Below are 17,925 nucleotides of genomic sequence, written 5' to 3'. Positions count from 1 at the left end.
GTACTCAGGTCTTAAGCGGGAACCACTGCCACCGTCCAGGGCAGAAGCCTGGCTCGAAGCCAATGAAGCCAGCCAGAGAGGGGGCTGAGCCACAGGCTGGGAAGACGTGGGCCAGGCCCAGTGGGCACAATGCCTGGGGTCCCCAGCTATTGCCCATTCACAGCCTGGCTGTGTGCCGAGGGCATGTTGGCACCACCAGGTACTCGCTGATGGCCTGCCTCCTTCCCTGTTGGAATCGTGCTGGGCCCCATGGGGACAGACCACAGCACAAGCCCGCAGCTCTCCTGGCTTTGGGAAGTGGGTCAAGGACTTTGGACAGCCACCCTGGGATACAGCCCACGCCCAGCCCCCTGTGCAGCCCACCAAGCCCCGGGCTCCAGCTCCAAACCCCACCTCAAGGCGGCTCCCACCACAGACCACACACAGCCACCACAACTTCCTTGCAAAAACCCTCGGCTCACCGGAGGGCCAGTGGAAATTTATTTTTTTGTCCTTTCTGTCTTTTCCCCAAGTGGCTTTTCCTTGCAAAATGCCTGACATGACCAGAGGGGAACCTGGGAGAAGGGGGGCACCCTAAGAGGCAACCCAGGGACTTAAATACAAGCTGGAAGGCAGGGCACAGGTGGGACAGGCGAGACAGCACAAGGGACATGGCTTGTCAGGTAGAGACCAAAGGGTTTTTTTGCAGGAAGAAGCTGTGCCAGAGGGCCAGGGGCTAGGATCCTGGGTGGGAGGGGGTGAGAAGAGAGACCCCCAACCCTGGGTTGCACCCATATTCCCCAGAGAAGTAGCAACAGAGGATGAGGATCTGCCCTCGTAGGCTCCAAGGAAGGGGAGAGAAAGCCACTGCACTGCCTCAGGGAAAGGGAGGTGCTGGCAGAGTGAGGGTTAAGGCTGGTGCCGGCCTCTGGCACGGTGTGCCTTCCACCTCCGCCTGCCTTAAGGACAAAGGGGCACGGTGGGCAGGCAGCACATGGGCCTGGCTCTGGCAGGGCAGGGGGTGGCAAGAGCAGGCTCCCTCTGGGCACAAGACACAGGCCCAGCTCGGCTGCCCGCCCACCTGCACTAGATGGGCTCAGACCTCACTGTGGCTGGACGGCTGGAGCTGTGAGTGTGGGAGGGGTGGGAGGAGTGGTAGGGAGGAGGGGAAAGGGAGGCTGTTGGGCCTCTGTAACCCCCATGGCCGTCCTGAGGTCTGACCTAGGACCCTGGATCCCAGGTCTTGGTCCCCGGTCCCATTTCTGGCCCCGGGCACTGACTTCAGCCTGGGACAGTAGAGGCCAGGAGGCCCTCAGTTCGTGGGGAAGGGTTGGGCAGGGGAGAAAAGAACAAGGAGAGAAACCCACTGCAGCATACATGGGGGGCCAGGGGAGGGAGACAGACAGAGGGGCCCTCATCCCAAAGAAAAGTGTATGGTGGCGTATCTTTTAAAGTTACCTAGAGGCAGCAGCAGAGCAAGGCCCACAGTGCCCCAGCCCCAGGTCCTGGGTGTCCTCCTTTGGGGGCCCTGGTAGAACCGAGGCTCAGGGTGGCAGGCAGATGGGCCAGAGGGAGATGAGGAGCCAAGGACACCCCAAAGCCACAGACTCAAATACCCCAGGAGAGGGAGGCACCTCCTACCCCCTCCAGGAGCATCATCTGGAGAAGGTGCCCCTCCTGTCCCACCCCCACGCCCCTTCTAGCAACAGCCGCCACCAGCCGGCTTCACGGGGGTGCTGTCGATCTTGAGGTTGGGTCGCTCACCCCCGGTGGCAGCCCCCGGGCCCATCCGCTTTTTTATTTCAGCAGCCATGGTCATGAACGCCTGCTCAACGTTGGTGGCGTTCTTGGCACTCGTCTCCAGGAAGGGGATGCCCAGAGAGTCTGCAAACTCCTGACAAGGGGAGAGAAGAGGAGAGAAGCGAGGCGTGAGAGGCAGTCGCCCCAGCCCCCCTGGGAGGCCTGGCCCCGGCCGCTCACCTTGGCTGTGGTGTTGTCCACCACCTTCTTGGTGGTGAGGTCACTCTTGTTGCCCACCAGGAGCTTGTTGACATTCTCGCTGGCATAGCGGTCGATCTCCTGTAGCCACTGCTTCACGTTGGCATAGGATTCCTAGGGCAGCCAGGGCCGAAAGTTACTCCGCTCCCCACCCCTACGCCCACCCTACACTTGGGGAACAGGGGCTTTGAGGGGAAAGGGCTGCCCCGGACTCCTGAGAGAGCAAGAACCCTGGACTCAAGGGACCCACAGGAAGTGCTTTTCTCCAGGCTCCACTGTCCTCCCTGGCCTCCTCCGTCTGAGACTCCAAAAGCCAGCCCCAGCCCCGCCCCAGGCGTCTGCCGACAGCCCCGGCACCTAAACAGTGTAGGCCTAAGGGCCTGCAGCTGCTTCTCTCTCCCTGACACACAAAAAAGGTTCAACCACATGTGGGGAGCAAATGGCATCAGGAGAGAGACCAGGAAGAGAGAGAAATCGAGAGTAACAGGTTCGCAAGGATCACCAAGTTCTCACAGTGGCATTACAGTCCCTTTAAGGTTGAGGTCTTGGAGCCCATGACAGGTGAAGGGTTTGCAGCAGAAGAGACCCTGGCAATGAGGGAGACAGGTATCCTGGGAACAGAGTCTAGCGTGCATTCTACTTCTGGCCCCAACAGCCTCCTCACTCTGCTCAGGGGATCTGCCACCCCCCGCCCTCAGCCGGCATGTGGGGAGGATGGAACTTTCAGGGTTGTGCTGGAGCCAGAGAGGACAGGTATCACCGGGGTTCACACTTACACCCCCCACCATGTCCCAGGCTGGGCCCTATGCTGAGCACTGGGGATAAAGAAGGAATGAGACCTGGACCGTGCCCTAAAGCACCGGGAAAGGAAGGACTAGACCAGGACACACGGTGGCGTGACAGGGTGCTGAGTGCTGCAGGGACGGGCGCTGCGGAGCTCCGGGACTACTACTGCCTGCGGAGGCTCAGCTGACCCACACCTGCAGGGACGAACTGGCCTGCGAGAAAGCAAGTGAGGGGACGGGAAAAGGTGCAAGGGGAGTACACAGCATGCACTAGGTCAGAGTGCCAGGGGCATGGTGCCTTTGGAGAGTGGGAGAAGCTGAATGTTGCTGGGACGCAGGCTCTGAACAGGGGGAGAGGGCGAGGAGCAGGCTAGCGCCTGGAGGAGCTTAGCCTGGCTGCATCTTAGACAACCAGGAGCCAGTGGGGGGTTTTCTTAGGAAGGGAGTGGCAGGAACACACGTGTGTTCTGGGAAGACAGTCCTGGCAGGAGTGGAGGCCAGATCAGAGGAGCAAGATGGAGACCAACAGGGACGAGAAGCTGTGCCCTGAGCCAGGGAGTGAGGCAGGGAAGAGCACAGGACCCAGGCGGACTCTCCTGGGTGAAGCCCTGGCTCTGCCATTGACTGTGTGACCCTAGATATGTCGCCTGGCCTGAGCCTGTTTCCTCCTCTCTGTAAAACAGTACCTCCCAGTGGGGCTGTTGTGAGCATGGGATGATGAACGCAGGCCTGTCTCATAACAAGAGCTTAATTAGGAGCTGCTATTATCCCATCACTGCTATTATTATGAGGAGCCAGATTTGAGAGAGAGGATGGGGGAGTGCAGAGGGGGCTCAGACTGTCTGGATGGGGGAGGGAAGAGTGTTCTCGTCAGGCTAAGAGGGATGCAAGAGCTGGCTCAGGGAGAGATGGCGAGGCCAGTGCTGGACACGCTGAGTGCCGCAGATGGGGCAGAGCTCAGGAGAGGCTGTAGAGGAGCACGAAAGGGTGCGCTCGGAAGCAAAGAACCCTGGATTCAAACACTGGCTTTGCCTTTCTGGGCTGTGAAACCACGGACAAGTTACTTAACACCTCTCCCAGCGTGTCTCCTCACCAGGAAAGCGGGGACCCACCACTTAGTCCACTGGGTAATATTGTGAAGATTAGAATACAGACACAAAGTACCAGCGGAATGTCGGACAAAGAGAAGATGTACAGTGAGAGCTATTCAGACATAGGAATCCCAGAACATAAGACAGAAGCCAAACCACTAAGTGGCCAAAACCATGCAGGGAGTCAGAAGGAGGCTTGGGGCAAGGTCAGGAAGCACCAAATATGGGGTTATGGAGGTCAGTACAGGGTGAAGCAGTGAAAAGCCACTGAAAAGATAATCTAGCGCAGCAGGGGCTGGGAGAGCTGGAGTTAGGGAGGACAGAGTTAAAAGCCACGAGAGGTCAATCTGGGCGAGAACTGAAGTGAGGTCACAGGATTTGGCAGTTAGAGGTCCTTGGTGACCTTTGTCTGAGTGGAGCACAGTTCACCCATAGCTTGTCCAGGAGGCACCACCATGAGTCCCTGGTGAGCCAGACAGCTCAGCTGCCCCTAAGCGCAGGGACTCCTCCTGTAAGCAAGCATCTCCATGTCCCCAGAGCTCGGTCCCCACTAAGATACGAGATTTGGTAGAAAGAACGAAGTAGAATCAGTAGACTAGGCTTTCTGTCTCTGCCACGTGAGCAGCTGCAGGACTCTGAACAAGTCTCACCGCTCTGACCATCTCACCTGTGAAATGGGAACACCATGCAGACCTCCCGAGGGCTATGCACACCAAAGACGGACAGGCTGTCAGCCACGAGGTACGCCGTGAGGGTTTCTAGTTAACATCGTATTGCTGCCAGAGACACACGCCCAATGCTGCCGCACAGGCGCCGGGCTCCCAGACCTCTGCTCACGCTGCGCCCAGAGTGCAGGGCTCCCTCGCTTCCTTGCCTAAAGCTCTCCACTGGCTTCTCTAGTGTCTTTACACAGGAGGCCATGGGCCCAGCACAGCGACCAATCAACTGACTCAACTCCCTCAAAACACAGGTGCCTGGATGGTCTAAAATAGGGTGGCAAGTTTGGCGGGGAGGGGCGAGGCCTGGCTCTGTGAAGACCCTGCAGCAGGGCCTCTGAGGATCTATTTCTGCTCTGTTTCCCTCCGGGTGTAATGGGTCCGGTCCAGTTTCCTTTCCAGGCCACATCAGGAAGAGGATGGGAAGAGTGAAAAGAAGCCGGAGTCAAAGACCTGAGGCTGAGAAAGCAAAGCAGGGGAAGGTGAGCCCAAGAGTACCTGGTCGGTGACGTCATACACCACAATGATGCCATGAGCTCCCCGGTAGTAGCTGGAAGTGATGGTCCGGAACCGCTCCTGACCAGCCGTGTCCCACTACAAGACAGTACGGGAGAGGGCAAGTCAGCCCTGGGCTCCATGCCCAGAGCCCCTACCTTCCATGGCGGAGGCCCCTGCACCAGGGGCCTTGGAAGAGTGACACTCACGATCTGAAGTTTGATGGTTTTGCCATCCAGCTCAATGGTTCGGATCTTGAAGTCCACCCCGATGGTGCTGATGTAGCTCTCTGTGTACGTGTCATCCTGGAAGATCAGAGGCCAGTGAACTGTCCTGAGTGGACAGGCCGGAGGCCTAACTAGAAAACCTCCCTCAAGTTTCCTGCCCCAGCAAAGCTCCTAATTGCACCCAACTTGCCAGCCACCTGCCCTTGTTCAGTCAGCTATGTTGCTGGCAGGTCCTGCAACTTCATCCTTGATCCCCAGGTCTTGCAGCTACTGTGCTCTGGGTTGCCCATTCTCCCTCCAGCCCCCAGCCAGAAACCCAGAAGGATGGTATGGGAGACTTCTTACTCACAGCAAACCTAAGGAGCAGGCATGACTTGCCCACGCCCGAGTCACCAATCAAAAGCAGCTTAAACAGGTAGTCACTGGAGAGAGAGGATGGGAAAGTGTGAAGGCAGGTAGGGAGCCCACCCGCCATCCTCCTGGAGCCACAGCTACAGCGTTCTCCCACACTGAGGCCTGCCTGCGGTGTTCACAAGATCCTCCCACAAGTCCCAGGGAGGGAGAGCTGACCACCCCCATCACACAGCTGGCCCAAAGGCATGAGTACAGAGAGGGAGACTGAGGTCCAGAGAGGGACATGACAAAAGTCAGGTGCCAGAGCTGGGTATCCCACCCTGACTCCGGACACACTCCATGGTCTGGAGCCCAGCAGGGACTGTCCAGGGAACTGCCTGGACTGCCCGGGGGGTACCCATCTTGGCAGGGGAGGCCCCAAAGTGGAAGCCAGGGCCCAGCCTGGAGCTTGTAGAGGGAACATCTGTGTGAAGAGCAGGGAATGAAGCCTCTCAGAAGAGGTGGCAGTAACAACAGTCAGCAGGTAAGAGGTACTGAGTTCCTACCTGTGCCTGACCCAGTGCTAAGTATTTCGGATGCCCCCTCTCATTTAGGCCTCGCAACCGTTCAACCAAGTGGGTTGTTGTTATTCCCAATAAATGAGGAAACCAGAGTTGGGAGAGGGAAGTGACTTGCCCTAAGTCACACTGCTGTTAACTTTAAGACTGGACACCAGGTTCGGACCCCAAGTCTCCGGTCAGTTCCCTCCTCTAAGCCCTGACCATCCCGCTCAGAGCCCCGCTCCCCAGGAGACATGAGGCCTGGATCTGGAGGAGAAACAGGAAGAGGCAGAGCGGGGTGAGAGCCGACTCTCCAGGGCACTGTCAGCGAGAGGCCGGGCAGATGTGGGCCCCCCACCCCCAGGGGGAGTGACCCGGGGCCTGGAGGAAAGAGAATCCCTGGAAGGGGAGCAACCGCCCCGTTCATCTGCACATCGGCGGTGACAGCGAGGGAAGGGGTGTGACGGCGGCGCTGGGGCTGCGCCGGGGAGGAGCGGGCAGGAAGGGACCGGGAGCGGCGAGGCAGCCAGACCCACCGGGGCAGGACCTGCGGCGGGAGGACCTGCGGGAGAGCCACCCCGAGCGAGCAGCGCCTCGGAGCCTCCGCGTCTAACCAGCCCCGGGAACCTGATTCCGGGAGAACGGGAAGAGCAGAAGGATCGACTGCCCGACCTCAAGGGCCGGAGTCTGGACCGAGACCGGGAACCGTCTGGTGAGAGACCATAACGCTGAGGCCACTGTCAGCACCCAGATCGCCACGTTCAGCCAAGTGGGGAAACTGAGGCCCGGAGAGGCCAGGGCTGCGGGGTCACCTGACCTATGAGGCCTGTTAGGGTCAGTCCCTCGGGCTCCAAGTAGTGTCCCTCGGGGTCGCAGTCTCTGGGCCCCGGGTGCAAGAACTAGGGGTGTGGAGCCGGGGTCCTGGGGGCCCCGGGGGAGGGGCAGGACCCGGATGTGGGGGGGGGTCAGCGGAAGAAGGACCCGGATGTGGGGGCGCCGCACAGTCCTGACCCGGGCCGGACAACCCGGTAAGCGCACAGCCCCGTACTCGGGATCGAGGCTACGCCGGACGGCGCAGGCGGGGCTCACTCACTATTCGGGGTTCATGGCGGCAGCGGCGGCCCGCTCGGTCGCTCCCAGTCGGCTCTGCTCCGCCTCCTGTTCCAAGATGGTGGCCGCTCCGCCCCAGAGGCCCCGCCCGCGACGCGCAGCCGCACATTCCTGACTGGGACCTCGCTGCTTTGCTTCTCGGGACTTGTAGTCTCCTTACGTTGTCCAACACACTCCGTGGCGCAGGCGTAAACTGGGGAGCCCGAGCCTTTAGCTCACCACTGCGCATTGCCTTCTGGGGCTTGTAGTTCACTCTCTAGACACACCTGGGCTTTTGGACAGCGCTTGGGAGCCTGGAGTTGGAAGCTCTATTGGAGGCTGGGGTTGACACTCTTCACCCTCCCGCCTCCCGGAGTTGTATTAGTACAAGTTCATTTCTCCAGGGTTCTTCGTGTCCTGGCGTTCCTAACTCACAGCCACAGGCCCGGGAGAAGGTGTCCTCATCCACATTTTATAGATGGAAAAATCAAATTCCAGTAACTCGAGCAAGGTCTAACAGCTTACTAAGGGGCAGAGCTCAATCAAAGCCCACAATTCTCTAGAACCTCAAAGATGAAAACTGTTAGATCTTGACCCTTGGGACCCCCAATTATGGGAAAAGAGAATATCTGGGCTCCAGTTGGAGGAACCGGATGTGAGCGACACACACACACACACACACCCTTCATTCGCAGCCTTTCCCAACCCCAACCCCAACCCCAACCTAGACCCTGGGAGCCCTGGACTTCAGCCCCAAAACAAGCCCGGCTCAGATTCAAACCATCTTTATTTCTACAGCAACATTTGAAAATAGAGAACGATCACCTCACCCCACAACTGGAGCAGCCCCTCCTGCCACAGCAAGGACATCACTGTCCCTCGAGAGAAGCTGCAGGCGTGGGAGAAGGCGTGGCTAGATGGCTCGACAGGCAATGCCTGGGCGGGGGCGGGAGGGGCAGTGCATAAGGCCGGGATGCAGGGCAGGGCCCGGCATTGAGGGGGCTGGTAAGGGGAGGACTCTCCATCCTGGGGCATGGATCGATGGCGGGGCAGGACGCACCCCTCAGAGTCGGAAGGAGCGCGACAAGGCCCAGGGAACCCTTTGGGGAGATCCCCAGATGTGTTGTGGAGCCTGGGAGATACCACCGCGTGGAATGGGAGTGATTAAGGCCTGGGCGGTACCACTAGAGAAGGGCGGGGTGAGGGGAAGCCCAGGCAGTACGGTAGACTGAGGAGAGGGGGGCGGCCAATAACTTATTTCTCTATATACAGAAGCAACGGCCGGGGGCAGGGCAGGGTGCTGATGGGAGGGCAGTTACTTAGTGTTCTTGACTCCAGGGTCAGGGGATGGCAGGCCACTGAGTCTCTACCTGGGACCCCAGCCAGCCTCTTTCACTGGCTCTGAACCTAGGGAGAGGGGGCCCTGCTGGAAGGAATAAATAAGGGGTAGAGCTGGGGCCAGACAGGCCCAGCCTCCAGGGCTCAGGCTGAGATGACAAGGAAGGAGGTTACCCTGAGATTGAACAGAAAAGACAGGGGTCCTTGGGAGAGACAGGCAAGACAAGCAGCAGGCCCATGCGCAGGGCTGGGGGTGAGGGCAGTGCCGGGCGGAGGCTGTGGCGACTGGCTGCCCTTCAGGATTAGCCCACCAGGGAGCTTCGTCGGGAGAGGTCCATGGAGCTGGAGCTGAGGGCGCGGCTGTCAGAGAGGCCTGTGCCTCCAGGCTGTGGGCAGAGGGGCAAGTGGCTCAGCTTGTGCTGCTGCCAGTCTGTGCTTCCCTGGCCAGAAGGGAGAGGGGCCTGACCAGCCAGAACCCCTGAGCCCCACCCATGCCCCACCTGGTACTCTGACACCCCGTCCACCTCCACAGTGCCTGTGTGGTACTGGCCACTGGCATGTCCACCCAAGCAGCGGCTGGGTTTCCCTAATTTGTCTCCCCAGTGTCCAGCCCAAAGCCAGAGACAGAGACAGGTAATGTTGCTGGATGAAGACATGCTTGAGAAGCTCGTTAGGTACAGAGGGCATGCAGGCCTCCAGCCCTGGGGCCTGGGCCTCCACCCACCATACCTGGGCTGGCTCTTCCACACTCTTGTTGAGGAAGTTGAGAGAACTGGCCCGCTTCATCCTGAGGGGAAAGGAAGGCCAGGATGTGCCCATGGTGGAACTGGGGAAGGTCGGGAAGGGGATCGGGTTGGGGTTGGGGAGGGAGGCTGATGGGAAAGGCACAGATTGGGTGGGTAGTGCAGCTTGAGAGAGATGAGGAGCGCACCCTGAGTCAGGAGCTCATTTGGGTTGTTGGGTGGGGTCTTGAGGCTCACCCTGGGTGGTAAACTTATCAGGGCAGAGGCTGACCTTGGGTTTGGGGGCTCCTGGGGGCCACCACCTTGCAGCTTCTTCACCAGCATTTCACTGCTGCGCCTCAGAGCATCTCGGAGCTTCCCAAAGGAGCCGCTGCGCCGCAAGGAGCCACTGCCATCCTGTGGTGTGGACATGCTTGTCTATGTCATGCTGGCTAACAGCCTCCTGGCCCACCCCAACCCCTAGACTCACCCCGCTCCACTCGGCTGCAGGCCCTGCCTCCTCAACATCAGACTCAGACCGAGCCCCAGCACCCCCGGCCACATCTCGGCTGCCACGGCGGTCTCCCCGCCCACCACTGCCATCTTTCAGCAGTTCCACCACCTTGGTTTGGCTTGCAGGGTCCAGGCCCTAAGGAAGCGGAGGGCATATTAGATGAAAAACAGGGTCAAGTAGGTCCCTGCCCAGTCCTCAGGTCTGTTGCCCACCTGCTTGCGGCTGCGGCTGGCACAGTCCTCCAGTGTGTGTGCAGCTTCTAGCTTGCCCTGGCGCCGGTACAGGGCCCCCAAGCTGCGCAGGGTAGTGTTGACTGTGGGGCTGTGGACAGGACAGCGGGACAGTCTCAAATTCTGTGTTCCCCAGGAACCAGGGCCTATCCTGGCATCCAGCCCATACTGAGCTCTAAGGAACCAGCCGGCCAACCAGGATCTCAACCCTCCTAGGTGTCAAGCCCTGTGATAGGAGACCCAACTGCACTCTCCGTCTTGGAATCACCCCAGGGCTTGGAACCTGGCCCCAGGGACCTAAGTGGGATATTGCCACTAGGACTGAAAGCTGGGAGACTCAAGCCCTGGCTGAGTAGCTCAGTTGGTTAGAGCATCATCCTGATACACCAAGGTGTATTTCGATCCTTGGTCAGGGCACATACAAGAATCAACCAATGAATGCATAGTAAGTGGAACAGATTGATGTTTCTGTTTCTCTTTCCCTTCATCTCTCTAAAAATCAATAAGTAAAAATTAAAAAAAAAAAAAAAAGAAAGAAAAGCTGGAAGACCCACGAATGAGATTATCAAGCTTTCCCAGTACAGAAAGCCGTTTTGGGGTGGCCTGTGAGCCAGGCCTTGGAAGAGAAGCTGATAGAGAAGGCGTAAGCAGTATGAATTGTGCAGCCGGCCACAGCCCTCACCCAGGATACTGTTTCCCTGCGACCTGCTCTACCACCAGCCCTGCCCCACCGTCCTCACCTGTCCACTTTACAGGCCTTGTACCAGCTGCCATATTCCCCATAGGCAGTGCTATCCCGGCGCTTATCCTGGGGGAAGAATGGTCAGGGGTGGTGGGAAGAGAAGACCCTCCCCTCCACACCCCCAACTTTACCTTCCCTCCCTGGACACCCACTCCAGCCGTCCCACAGTGCTTACTACCTTGGTCTCCTCCCGTTCCTCTGCGTGCATCCAGATGGGCTTGTTGTCCCCTGGGGAGAAAAAGGGGGCTGTCACCAGCCTCCCATCTAGGCCTCTCCTGGTTGGGCTCAACATAAAACTGGGGTCTGGGGAGGGGGTCAGGGGAAGCCAGGAAGAATCAGGGTTGGGCTTTGTTGAATGAATGAACAAGAATCAGACCTAAAACATTAGTGATCCTCCTCTGAAACAGATGACTGTGGCACAGGCTTGTGCTTGAGGGGTTTGGGGGAGCAGACCCTTAGTCACGGGCCCACAACTGAGCCTGAATGATGAGCCAGGCTGAAGGACCCAGAGCAGGAAAGGATTGACCATCAGGGGCCAGCAGGTAGCTTCCCAGAGAGGGAGACATCTGGGCTGGGCCTTCATGGTGAGCAGAAGTTGCCCAGTAGAGAAAGGGGAAAGACTCTGGGCCAAGGGCATGGGGTATACAAAGGGTGTGCATGGCACAGACAGGGCCCAGGAGGTGTGTGTACATGCTCACATGTGCACATGACACCCCAGACATGAGGGCCTGCCTGCCTGGCCACTGTGGATGTTGATAGTAGAATGAGCCTGTGCTAGGTGAGCTGGGGGCACATGGCAGTCATGGACTCACCATTGACAGAGCCAAACTCCTTCTCGTGAGCACGGGTGAGGATCTCCTTGTACAGGGTCTCTGCATCCTGGTACTTGCCCTGCTTCAGGTAGCAGGAGGCCTGCAGAGGCAGGGCCAGAGGAAAAGCAGGATGCAGGGACCTGAGCCTTTTCCTTTCCTCCTCCCTCCCTCCTTCCCTCCCTGCCGCAGCTCCTCCTGGCCCAGGGTACCAGGTTGTTCTTGGTCTTGGCCACGTTGGGATCATCAGGCCCGAGGCGTGTGGCGTAGATTTCCAGTGCCCGCCGGTAGTAGTATTCTACCTCCTCAGCTTTGCCCTGGTTCTGGCAGAGCAGTGCCAGGTTGCTCAGCTGCTTGGCCACATCTGGATGAAATTTGCCCAGGACCTGGGATGGGAGCAAAAGCCAGTGGCTAGGCTCAGAGCTGGCCTAGCCCCCCTGCCTGGCCTTCCCAGCCCTGCCTGCTCCCACCTTCTCCCGGATCTCCAGTGCCCGCTTGCACAGAGGCTCGGCCTCCTTGTACTTGCCCCGCTTGCCGTACAGAACTGCCAGGTTGTTTAATGTTGCAGCCACCTGGGGGGTTTGGAGAATAAATGGAGGCTCTGTGACCCGGGGCCCTGCTGGCCAAGGGTTCTGAGACCTGGGAGCTGCAGAGAGCAGCAGCAGCCCCAACCTCCACCCACCCTCACTCACAGCTGGGTGGTCCTTGCCCAGTGTCTTCTCGCGAATGGCCAGGGCATCATTGAGCAGGTGAGCAGCCTCCTTGTACTTGTTCTGGTCCCTGGGGAGGTGGAAGTATGGTGAGATTATCCTCCAGCCTGGACCCTGCCCTTAGTGGTCTGAGATCCTTTGCTCACTCCTGTATTTACTGAGCGGGCATGAGTATGACCCAGAGCATGGGGAAACCTGGTCAGCCCGTCCTCCTGGAGCTCAGGGGCTTTGGGTAATTCACTCACAACTCACCAGGGCATACAGTGCTGGGGTATGAAACAGGCTCACCAGATCCCACCCGCTCCGCCTCGTGCCCAATGCACGTTGTTCTGTATTCTCCAGTGCCCTTGCTCATTCTGCTCTTCCTGTTGGGAAACCTTTGCTAATCCTCTCATGTTCTGGGAAGATTCACCTTTTACCAAAGACCCTACTCTAGCCACAGTGCCTAGAGAAGCTGTGCCGACTCCCTGGTGCCCTGGGAGTCCTCATGTGCTGCCCCTTTGCTGGTTATTTCCAAACCTTTCTCCTCCACTAGCCTGAGGCTTATTCACATCTTATTCAGCCCCCTTGGCACAAGCTCCTCTCTCTGCTGCCCAAGTGCCTGGAGAAACCCAAGTCCTGGCCCATGGCAGGCACTGAGGGTTTGTGCCCCAGGGAGGGAGCCTTTAGGAAAAGCACAGGCCCTGCCATGGATGCCTGTGGCCAGAGCAGCCTCACCGATAGACCAGCGCCAGGATATTCAGCATGGTGGCCACGTCGGGGTGGTCATGGCCGGACGTTTTCTCCAGGTCTTCCAGTGCCTGCTTGCAGAGGGGCACGGCCACCTCATAGCGGCCCTGGGAGGCATACTGGATCACCAAGTTGTGCAGGGTACGGAGCCGTGCTGGGATTTCATAGCCTCCATGCTGGGCAGCCACATCCCCTCCTCCAGGGCTGGGGGCTGCAAGGCCAAGGGTAGAAACTCAGATGTACCTAATTGCCCCCTGGGCTGGACTGGTACATGCCAACCATGCCTCTAACTCACCTGACATGTGGCCCTAGGCAAGTTACTAACTATTCTGCCTCAATTTCTTCATCTACAGAGTCACCCCCCAGAAAGAGTGGGCAATGTCCCAGTTCCAGTATTTCAAGCTGTGTCCTAGCAAACTACCTGCCCTCGGAGTCTCAGCCTCCTCAGCTGCCGGAGGAGGCTCTGAAATGCACAGGGCACTAAGCACGGTGAGCACTGGCCCAGGACTCACACTGCACTGGAACCCTCCTGGAACCCTCAGAGGAGGCTGAGAGGAAACAAAACTCTACCAGTGGTCACAGAGCAACGAGTGGCACAGTGGGACTTGAACCCAGGCTGGGCTGTGGTACCAGCTCCGCACAGAGCTTGGGGTGGGGGGAGGTGGTAGGGAAACATGGAACACTTATCAGTTAAGCTCTAACATGCTGGGATGTGATGATCAGAAATGAGGCAGGAAGGAATATGGCAACCATTTGACTCCTGTTTCTGGTGATCTCTGAGGACCAAGGACCAAGAATTTGTTCAGCCCTTCCAACCCCACCCCCAGAACCAGCTGCCCCTCCGCACCTGAGCTCTGTTCCTCCTCGTTGGGGAACAGGTCATCCAGAGAGTCTTTGGGGACCTCCCCCTTCTCCTCCTGGGCAGGAAGACAGGGTGAGATCAGGGAAGAGAGGGCGAGGTGCCCAGGTGTCAGTGGCTGGGTGGGAGCTGAGTGTGCTCTGGGCTGCCCCCTCCCTGCTCCCAGGCCCCTCTGCCTGCTGGCCTTTCAGTGGCTGTGGCAGGACTCACGTTGGGGGAGGTGTCCTCATCCAGCTTTCGGATCTGGCTCATGAACAGCAAGTGCTGCTTCTCCTCCTCGAGCTGGGCCACAGCCTGCTCGCTGCGCTGCAGCTTCTGCTGCGTCCCCGCCAGCTCCTCTCGTAGCCACTGGTTCTCCTGCACCAGGCGCCGCACCTGAGCCCGCAGCTTCTGCTTCTCTGACTCTACGGCGCCCAGGTGGCTCGACAGCGCCAGGATCACCTATGGCAGCCAGCGGGATGTGGGTCAGAGCCCTCACCACCCATCGCCCAGACCTCCTGGGGCCCAGGAAGGGCTGAGCCTGGCCCTGTCTGAGAGAAGCTGCAGGGCTGAGTGACTTGAAGTTCTCCTCTCATCAAGGGAGTTTTCTCTCAAGGCCCCAAATAAACCATAGTCCAAGACTGAACCCAGGAGGCTTGGGGATCCCCAACTCCTTCCCTCTGGGGTCAGAAGTCCTGGCTCCCAGACTGGACTCTAAGAAAGTCCATCCCTTTTCCTGGGCCTCCAGCTAGTCTTCTGCAGTGATGGTCCAGCTCCCACTCATTGGCAGAGGGTGAACAGGGGGAGCTGGGGTGCTGTGCTTTCCCCGAGCCAGCCATTTTCTTCCTTTGTCTCTCTTGGGGGTTGTACTCAAGGCCCTGCAGCCACAGCCACTACACCACTGCCCCCTGCCCCAGAAACCTGGACAGATGACTGGAAGACCCCATCCTGACTTCTGCCAAGGCCAGACCCTGCCCTTCTGCAGCCCCCAGGGAGGGATGGGGTACATATACCAGCAGATGGTCTGCGAACCACAGGGCCGGTGAGGAGACCCAGAAGCCTACTCTTAGCCCTACCCTCCCCAACCTGATTCCTTTCCTGAGCTTCCAGGCTCTTCCTGCCTTGAGGCCTTGCACATGCTCCACCCTTGTTTCCATCATTCAATTTCAGAGGCATTTCTGCAGTGAAGCTTCTTCTCTCTCATGCCCCTGGGCCCAGGAAAGCAGGGCACCTTCCACCCCCTCCCCCCAGCATCCTGTTGCCCGTCTGTGCCAGTGCCTGTACACACCGGGGCGGGGTGGGGGAGACACACACGATGGGACTGTGTGTTCATCTCTGTATCTGGCAGCCAACCATTGCCCTTCCAGAGGGCCAGGCAGTCTCGGACCCTGCACTTTCTAGTTGATTAGCAAACACCTAAATGACAAGTGTTTTCACAACCACTAGCTTTATAAAAAACTCCCCTAAACAGCCTGGAAGTGTATACAGCAGATGGCACGATCCCTATTTTAAAGACAAGGAAACCAAGAGGATACCACCTGCTCAGGATTCAGAGCCAGCCAGTCTCTCAGCCAAGATTCGAGGGGGCCAAGACTCTTCCCCCCAGAGCCTGACTCCTCCATCTGCATATTGTCCTAGCACAGTGGTCGGCAAACTGCGGGCCCCGAGTGTGGCTCTTCCACAAAATACCACATTCGGGTGCGCACATACAGTGCGATTGAAACGTCATGGCCATACTCAAGGGGCCAAAGAGCCGCATGTGGCTCGCGAGCCGCAGTTTGCCGACCACTGTCCTAGCAGCCCAAATGAAGAGGGCCAAAACAGAACTCTAATCATGCGGGCTCTCATCCCCTTAACTCGCTCCAACCACGAACCTGGGAGTGACCCTGTGCCCCTCACACCGTTCCCAAGTCCTCCTGGACCTCCCTCCTGAACATCTACAACTGGCCCCCTTCTCTCCACCCTCATGGCCAACCCTTTAGTCCAAGCCACCATTTCTCATTTGAATTCCAAAAGTGGTTTCCAACTACCTCCTACCTGCCTCCATCCTTGACCCATATAGTTCATTCTCCATACCTCAGCCCCACGGAGACTTTAAAACCTAAGCCATTCTGTGTCCCTTGACTGCTTCAAGCCCTCCACTGTCCCAATGTCCTGAGACTGAAACCCAAACGAGTAAGGCACAGCATGACCTGGCCCTGCCTTCCCCATAGGCCTTTTCTGACCCTCTCTCTCCTGCCCCATGAAGCTCCAGTCACATAGGTCTTTTCTCAAGTCTCCCACTGCAAGATTTTTCCTACCCCAGGACCTTTGCACATGCAACCTCGCCCTCCTCCCTTTTCTGGAGACTAGTCCATTTCTTCCTTCGGGTCTTGGTTTAAATGCCATTCCTCAGAAGTCTTAACCGACTAATAGATAAGACTTCCCATTTAAAGCTACTACAAGATTTTGTTCTTTTCTTTGGAGGATTTATCACCACGTGTTCCTGTCTTCCAAATGGCCTAGAGCAGGAATCTAGTCTGCATCCCTGGCACCTAACACATTGCCTGGCACATAGTAGGTATTTGAAAACTTACCTGTTAATGAGTAAATAAAAGAATGACTGGGGGAGGGAGTAAGGTTTTCCTATGCCATTCTGTCTTTGCTACCTAGCAGAGAAGCTAGGAACAGGGTTCTACGCGGGGGCTAAAGGATGGCTGTCAGGCTTCTCCCGGGGCGAGGCCCCGTGGAGTCTCCAAAGCCCATTCATGTATCCAGCGGCTCTTTACTGGGGCCCTGCATGGAGCTCCAGGGGACAGACGGCGTCCTGCTCGGATTCGGTTCCTACGTCGCCAGAATTCCCCCGGCACCTCCAACCCTCCCTCCTGTCCCCTCCCCGCTTGCACGCCACACAGGCCTACCTGGGCCTCCCCCAGCCCCAGCTCTATGGCTTCCAGGGAGCGGCGCAGGAGGACACAGCGTTCCTGCGAGCCGGGCTCCGCCTCGCCGGCTTCGGGGGCGACCAAGGGGGCGAGAAGGGCGCGATGCTCCCCGCGCAGGGTCTCCAGCCCCTGGATGACGGCTTTGGTGCCCAGCACAATCTCATCCTGGCTCAGCTTCTCCTCTCGCGGGAGCACCATCGTGGCCATGGCCTCGCCGCCTGTGAGGGCGAGGAGGGGGCGGGCAGGCGGGTGCGGAGCCCCAGCGCCCGCAGCCCCGGGTTCGGTAAACACCTCCGTCCCCGGACACCCAGGTCCCCGGGGCGCCCCGCTGCCTGGCCGGCAGCCCCCGCCGCGCCTGCGCTGGGCCTCCAGGGGGCGCGCGCGGCTCGTCTGGGCCGGGGAGACGCAATGCGGTGAGACCGGTGAGGCTGGACCCAGATTCGGCCCAGACCACCGGGTCCGCGGGCGTGGGCGGCCCAGTCTCGGGGGAACCCCTCAGGCAGGGCGGGGCGCGTCGGAGGAGGGTCCTGCGGGGATCGTGGGGTCCCACTCCCAGGCGGGAGACCCCGGCCCCTCCGGGAGCGCCAGCCCCAGCCCGGACCGGCGGGCCGGCCACGGAGCCCCTCCTCCCGTCAGGGCGAGCCCGGGAGACCCTTCCCCGGGGAGCCCGGACCCCGGGTCTCCGTCACCCCAGCCCCGCCCACGGCGACCCTCCCCATAGGCCGGCGCCACCCGACCAGGCCCAGCTCCCGCCCCCGGCCCCCCAGGCCGCGCCCCCTCCACGAGGGTGGGCCCGCGACGACCCTGCCCCCGGCCGGCCCGGAGCCCGGTCTCCCGGCCCCACCGGCCCCACCGGCCCCCGCGGACCTGCGCCTCCCGCTCGGGCCGGCTCCCGCTCCGACTCCGGCTCCCGCCCCGTTTCACTCGGACAGGCCGCCGTGAACGGATCCCACCGCCTCCATCCCGCCGCCCTTCCCAACAGTCTCCGCGCCGCCTTAAAGGTGAAGCCGCTACCTCGGGCGTCGGAGGGGGCGAAACACGCTCTCCGCCCGCCGGCCACCTTAAAGGAGCACGAGCCGGGCCTGCTCCGGGCCGGGGC

General features: G+C 59.4%; 2 protein-coding genes across 3 annotated transcripts; both read right to left on the bottom strand.

The window, feature by feature from the left end:
- Positions 1 to 436: 436 nt before the first annotated feature.
- RAB1B (RAB1B, member RAS oncogene family) lies at positions 437 to 7,379 on the bottom strand. The gene is made up of 6 exons (XM_070427564.1): positions 7,278 to 7,379; positions 5,641 to 5,713; positions 5,274 to 5,369; positions 5,068 to 5,163; positions 1,960 to 2,091; positions 437 to 1,873 (listed from the first exon to the last, which is right to left on the bottom strand). The coding sequence occupies exons 1-6, from the start codon at positions 7,289 to 7,291 to the stop codon at positions 1,679 to 1,681; spliced, it is 606 nt and encodes a 201-aa protein (XP_070283665.1). The 5' UTR covers positions 7,292 to 7,379; the 3' UTR covers positions 437 to 1,678.
- Positions 7,380 to 8,042: 663 nt separating this feature from the next.
- On the bottom strand, positions 8,043 to 17,925 carry KLC2 (kinesin light chain 2). Of its 2 annotated transcripts, none has more exons than XM_070427563.1 (16): positions 17,841 to 17,925; positions 16,806 to 17,044; positions 14,137 to 14,367; positions 13,915 to 13,984; positions 13,056 to 13,278; positions 12,321 to 12,408; positions 12,099 to 12,200; positions 11,841 to 12,014; positions 11,632 to 11,731; positions 10,998 to 11,047; positions 10,818 to 10,885; positions 10,060 to 10,168; positions 9,824 to 9,982; positions 9,626 to 9,750; positions 9,341 to 9,398; positions 8,043 to 8,997 (listed from the first exon to the last, which is right to left on the bottom strand). In XM_070427563.1, the coding sequence occupies exons 2-16, from the start codon at positions 17,031 to 17,033 to the stop codon at positions 8,914 to 8,916; spliced, it is 1,869 nt and encodes a 622-aa protein (XP_070283664.1). In that variant the 5' UTR covers positions 17,034 to 17,044; positions 17,841 to 17,925; the 3' UTR covers positions 8,043 to 8,913. The 2 variants fall into 2 exon arrangements, with proteins under 2 accessions (XP_070283664.1, XP_070283663.1); XM_070427562.1 differs by lacking the exon at positions 17,841 to 17,925 and adding an exon at positions 17,694 to 17,777.

The sequence above is a fragment of the Myotis yumanensis genome, unplaced genomic scaffold (assembly GCF_028538775.1).
Source record: "Myotis yumanensis isolate MYYU_CA2020_CCGP unplaced genomic scaffold, mMyoYum1.0.hap1 SCAF_10, whole genome shotgun sequence".
Taxonomy (NCBI): Eukaryota; Metazoa; Chordata; class Mammalia; order Chiroptera; family Vespertilionidae; genus Myotis; species Myotis yumanensis.
The sequence above is the reverse complement of the archived record's forward strand: the minus strand, read 5'-3'. Positions and strand labels throughout refer to the sequence as shown.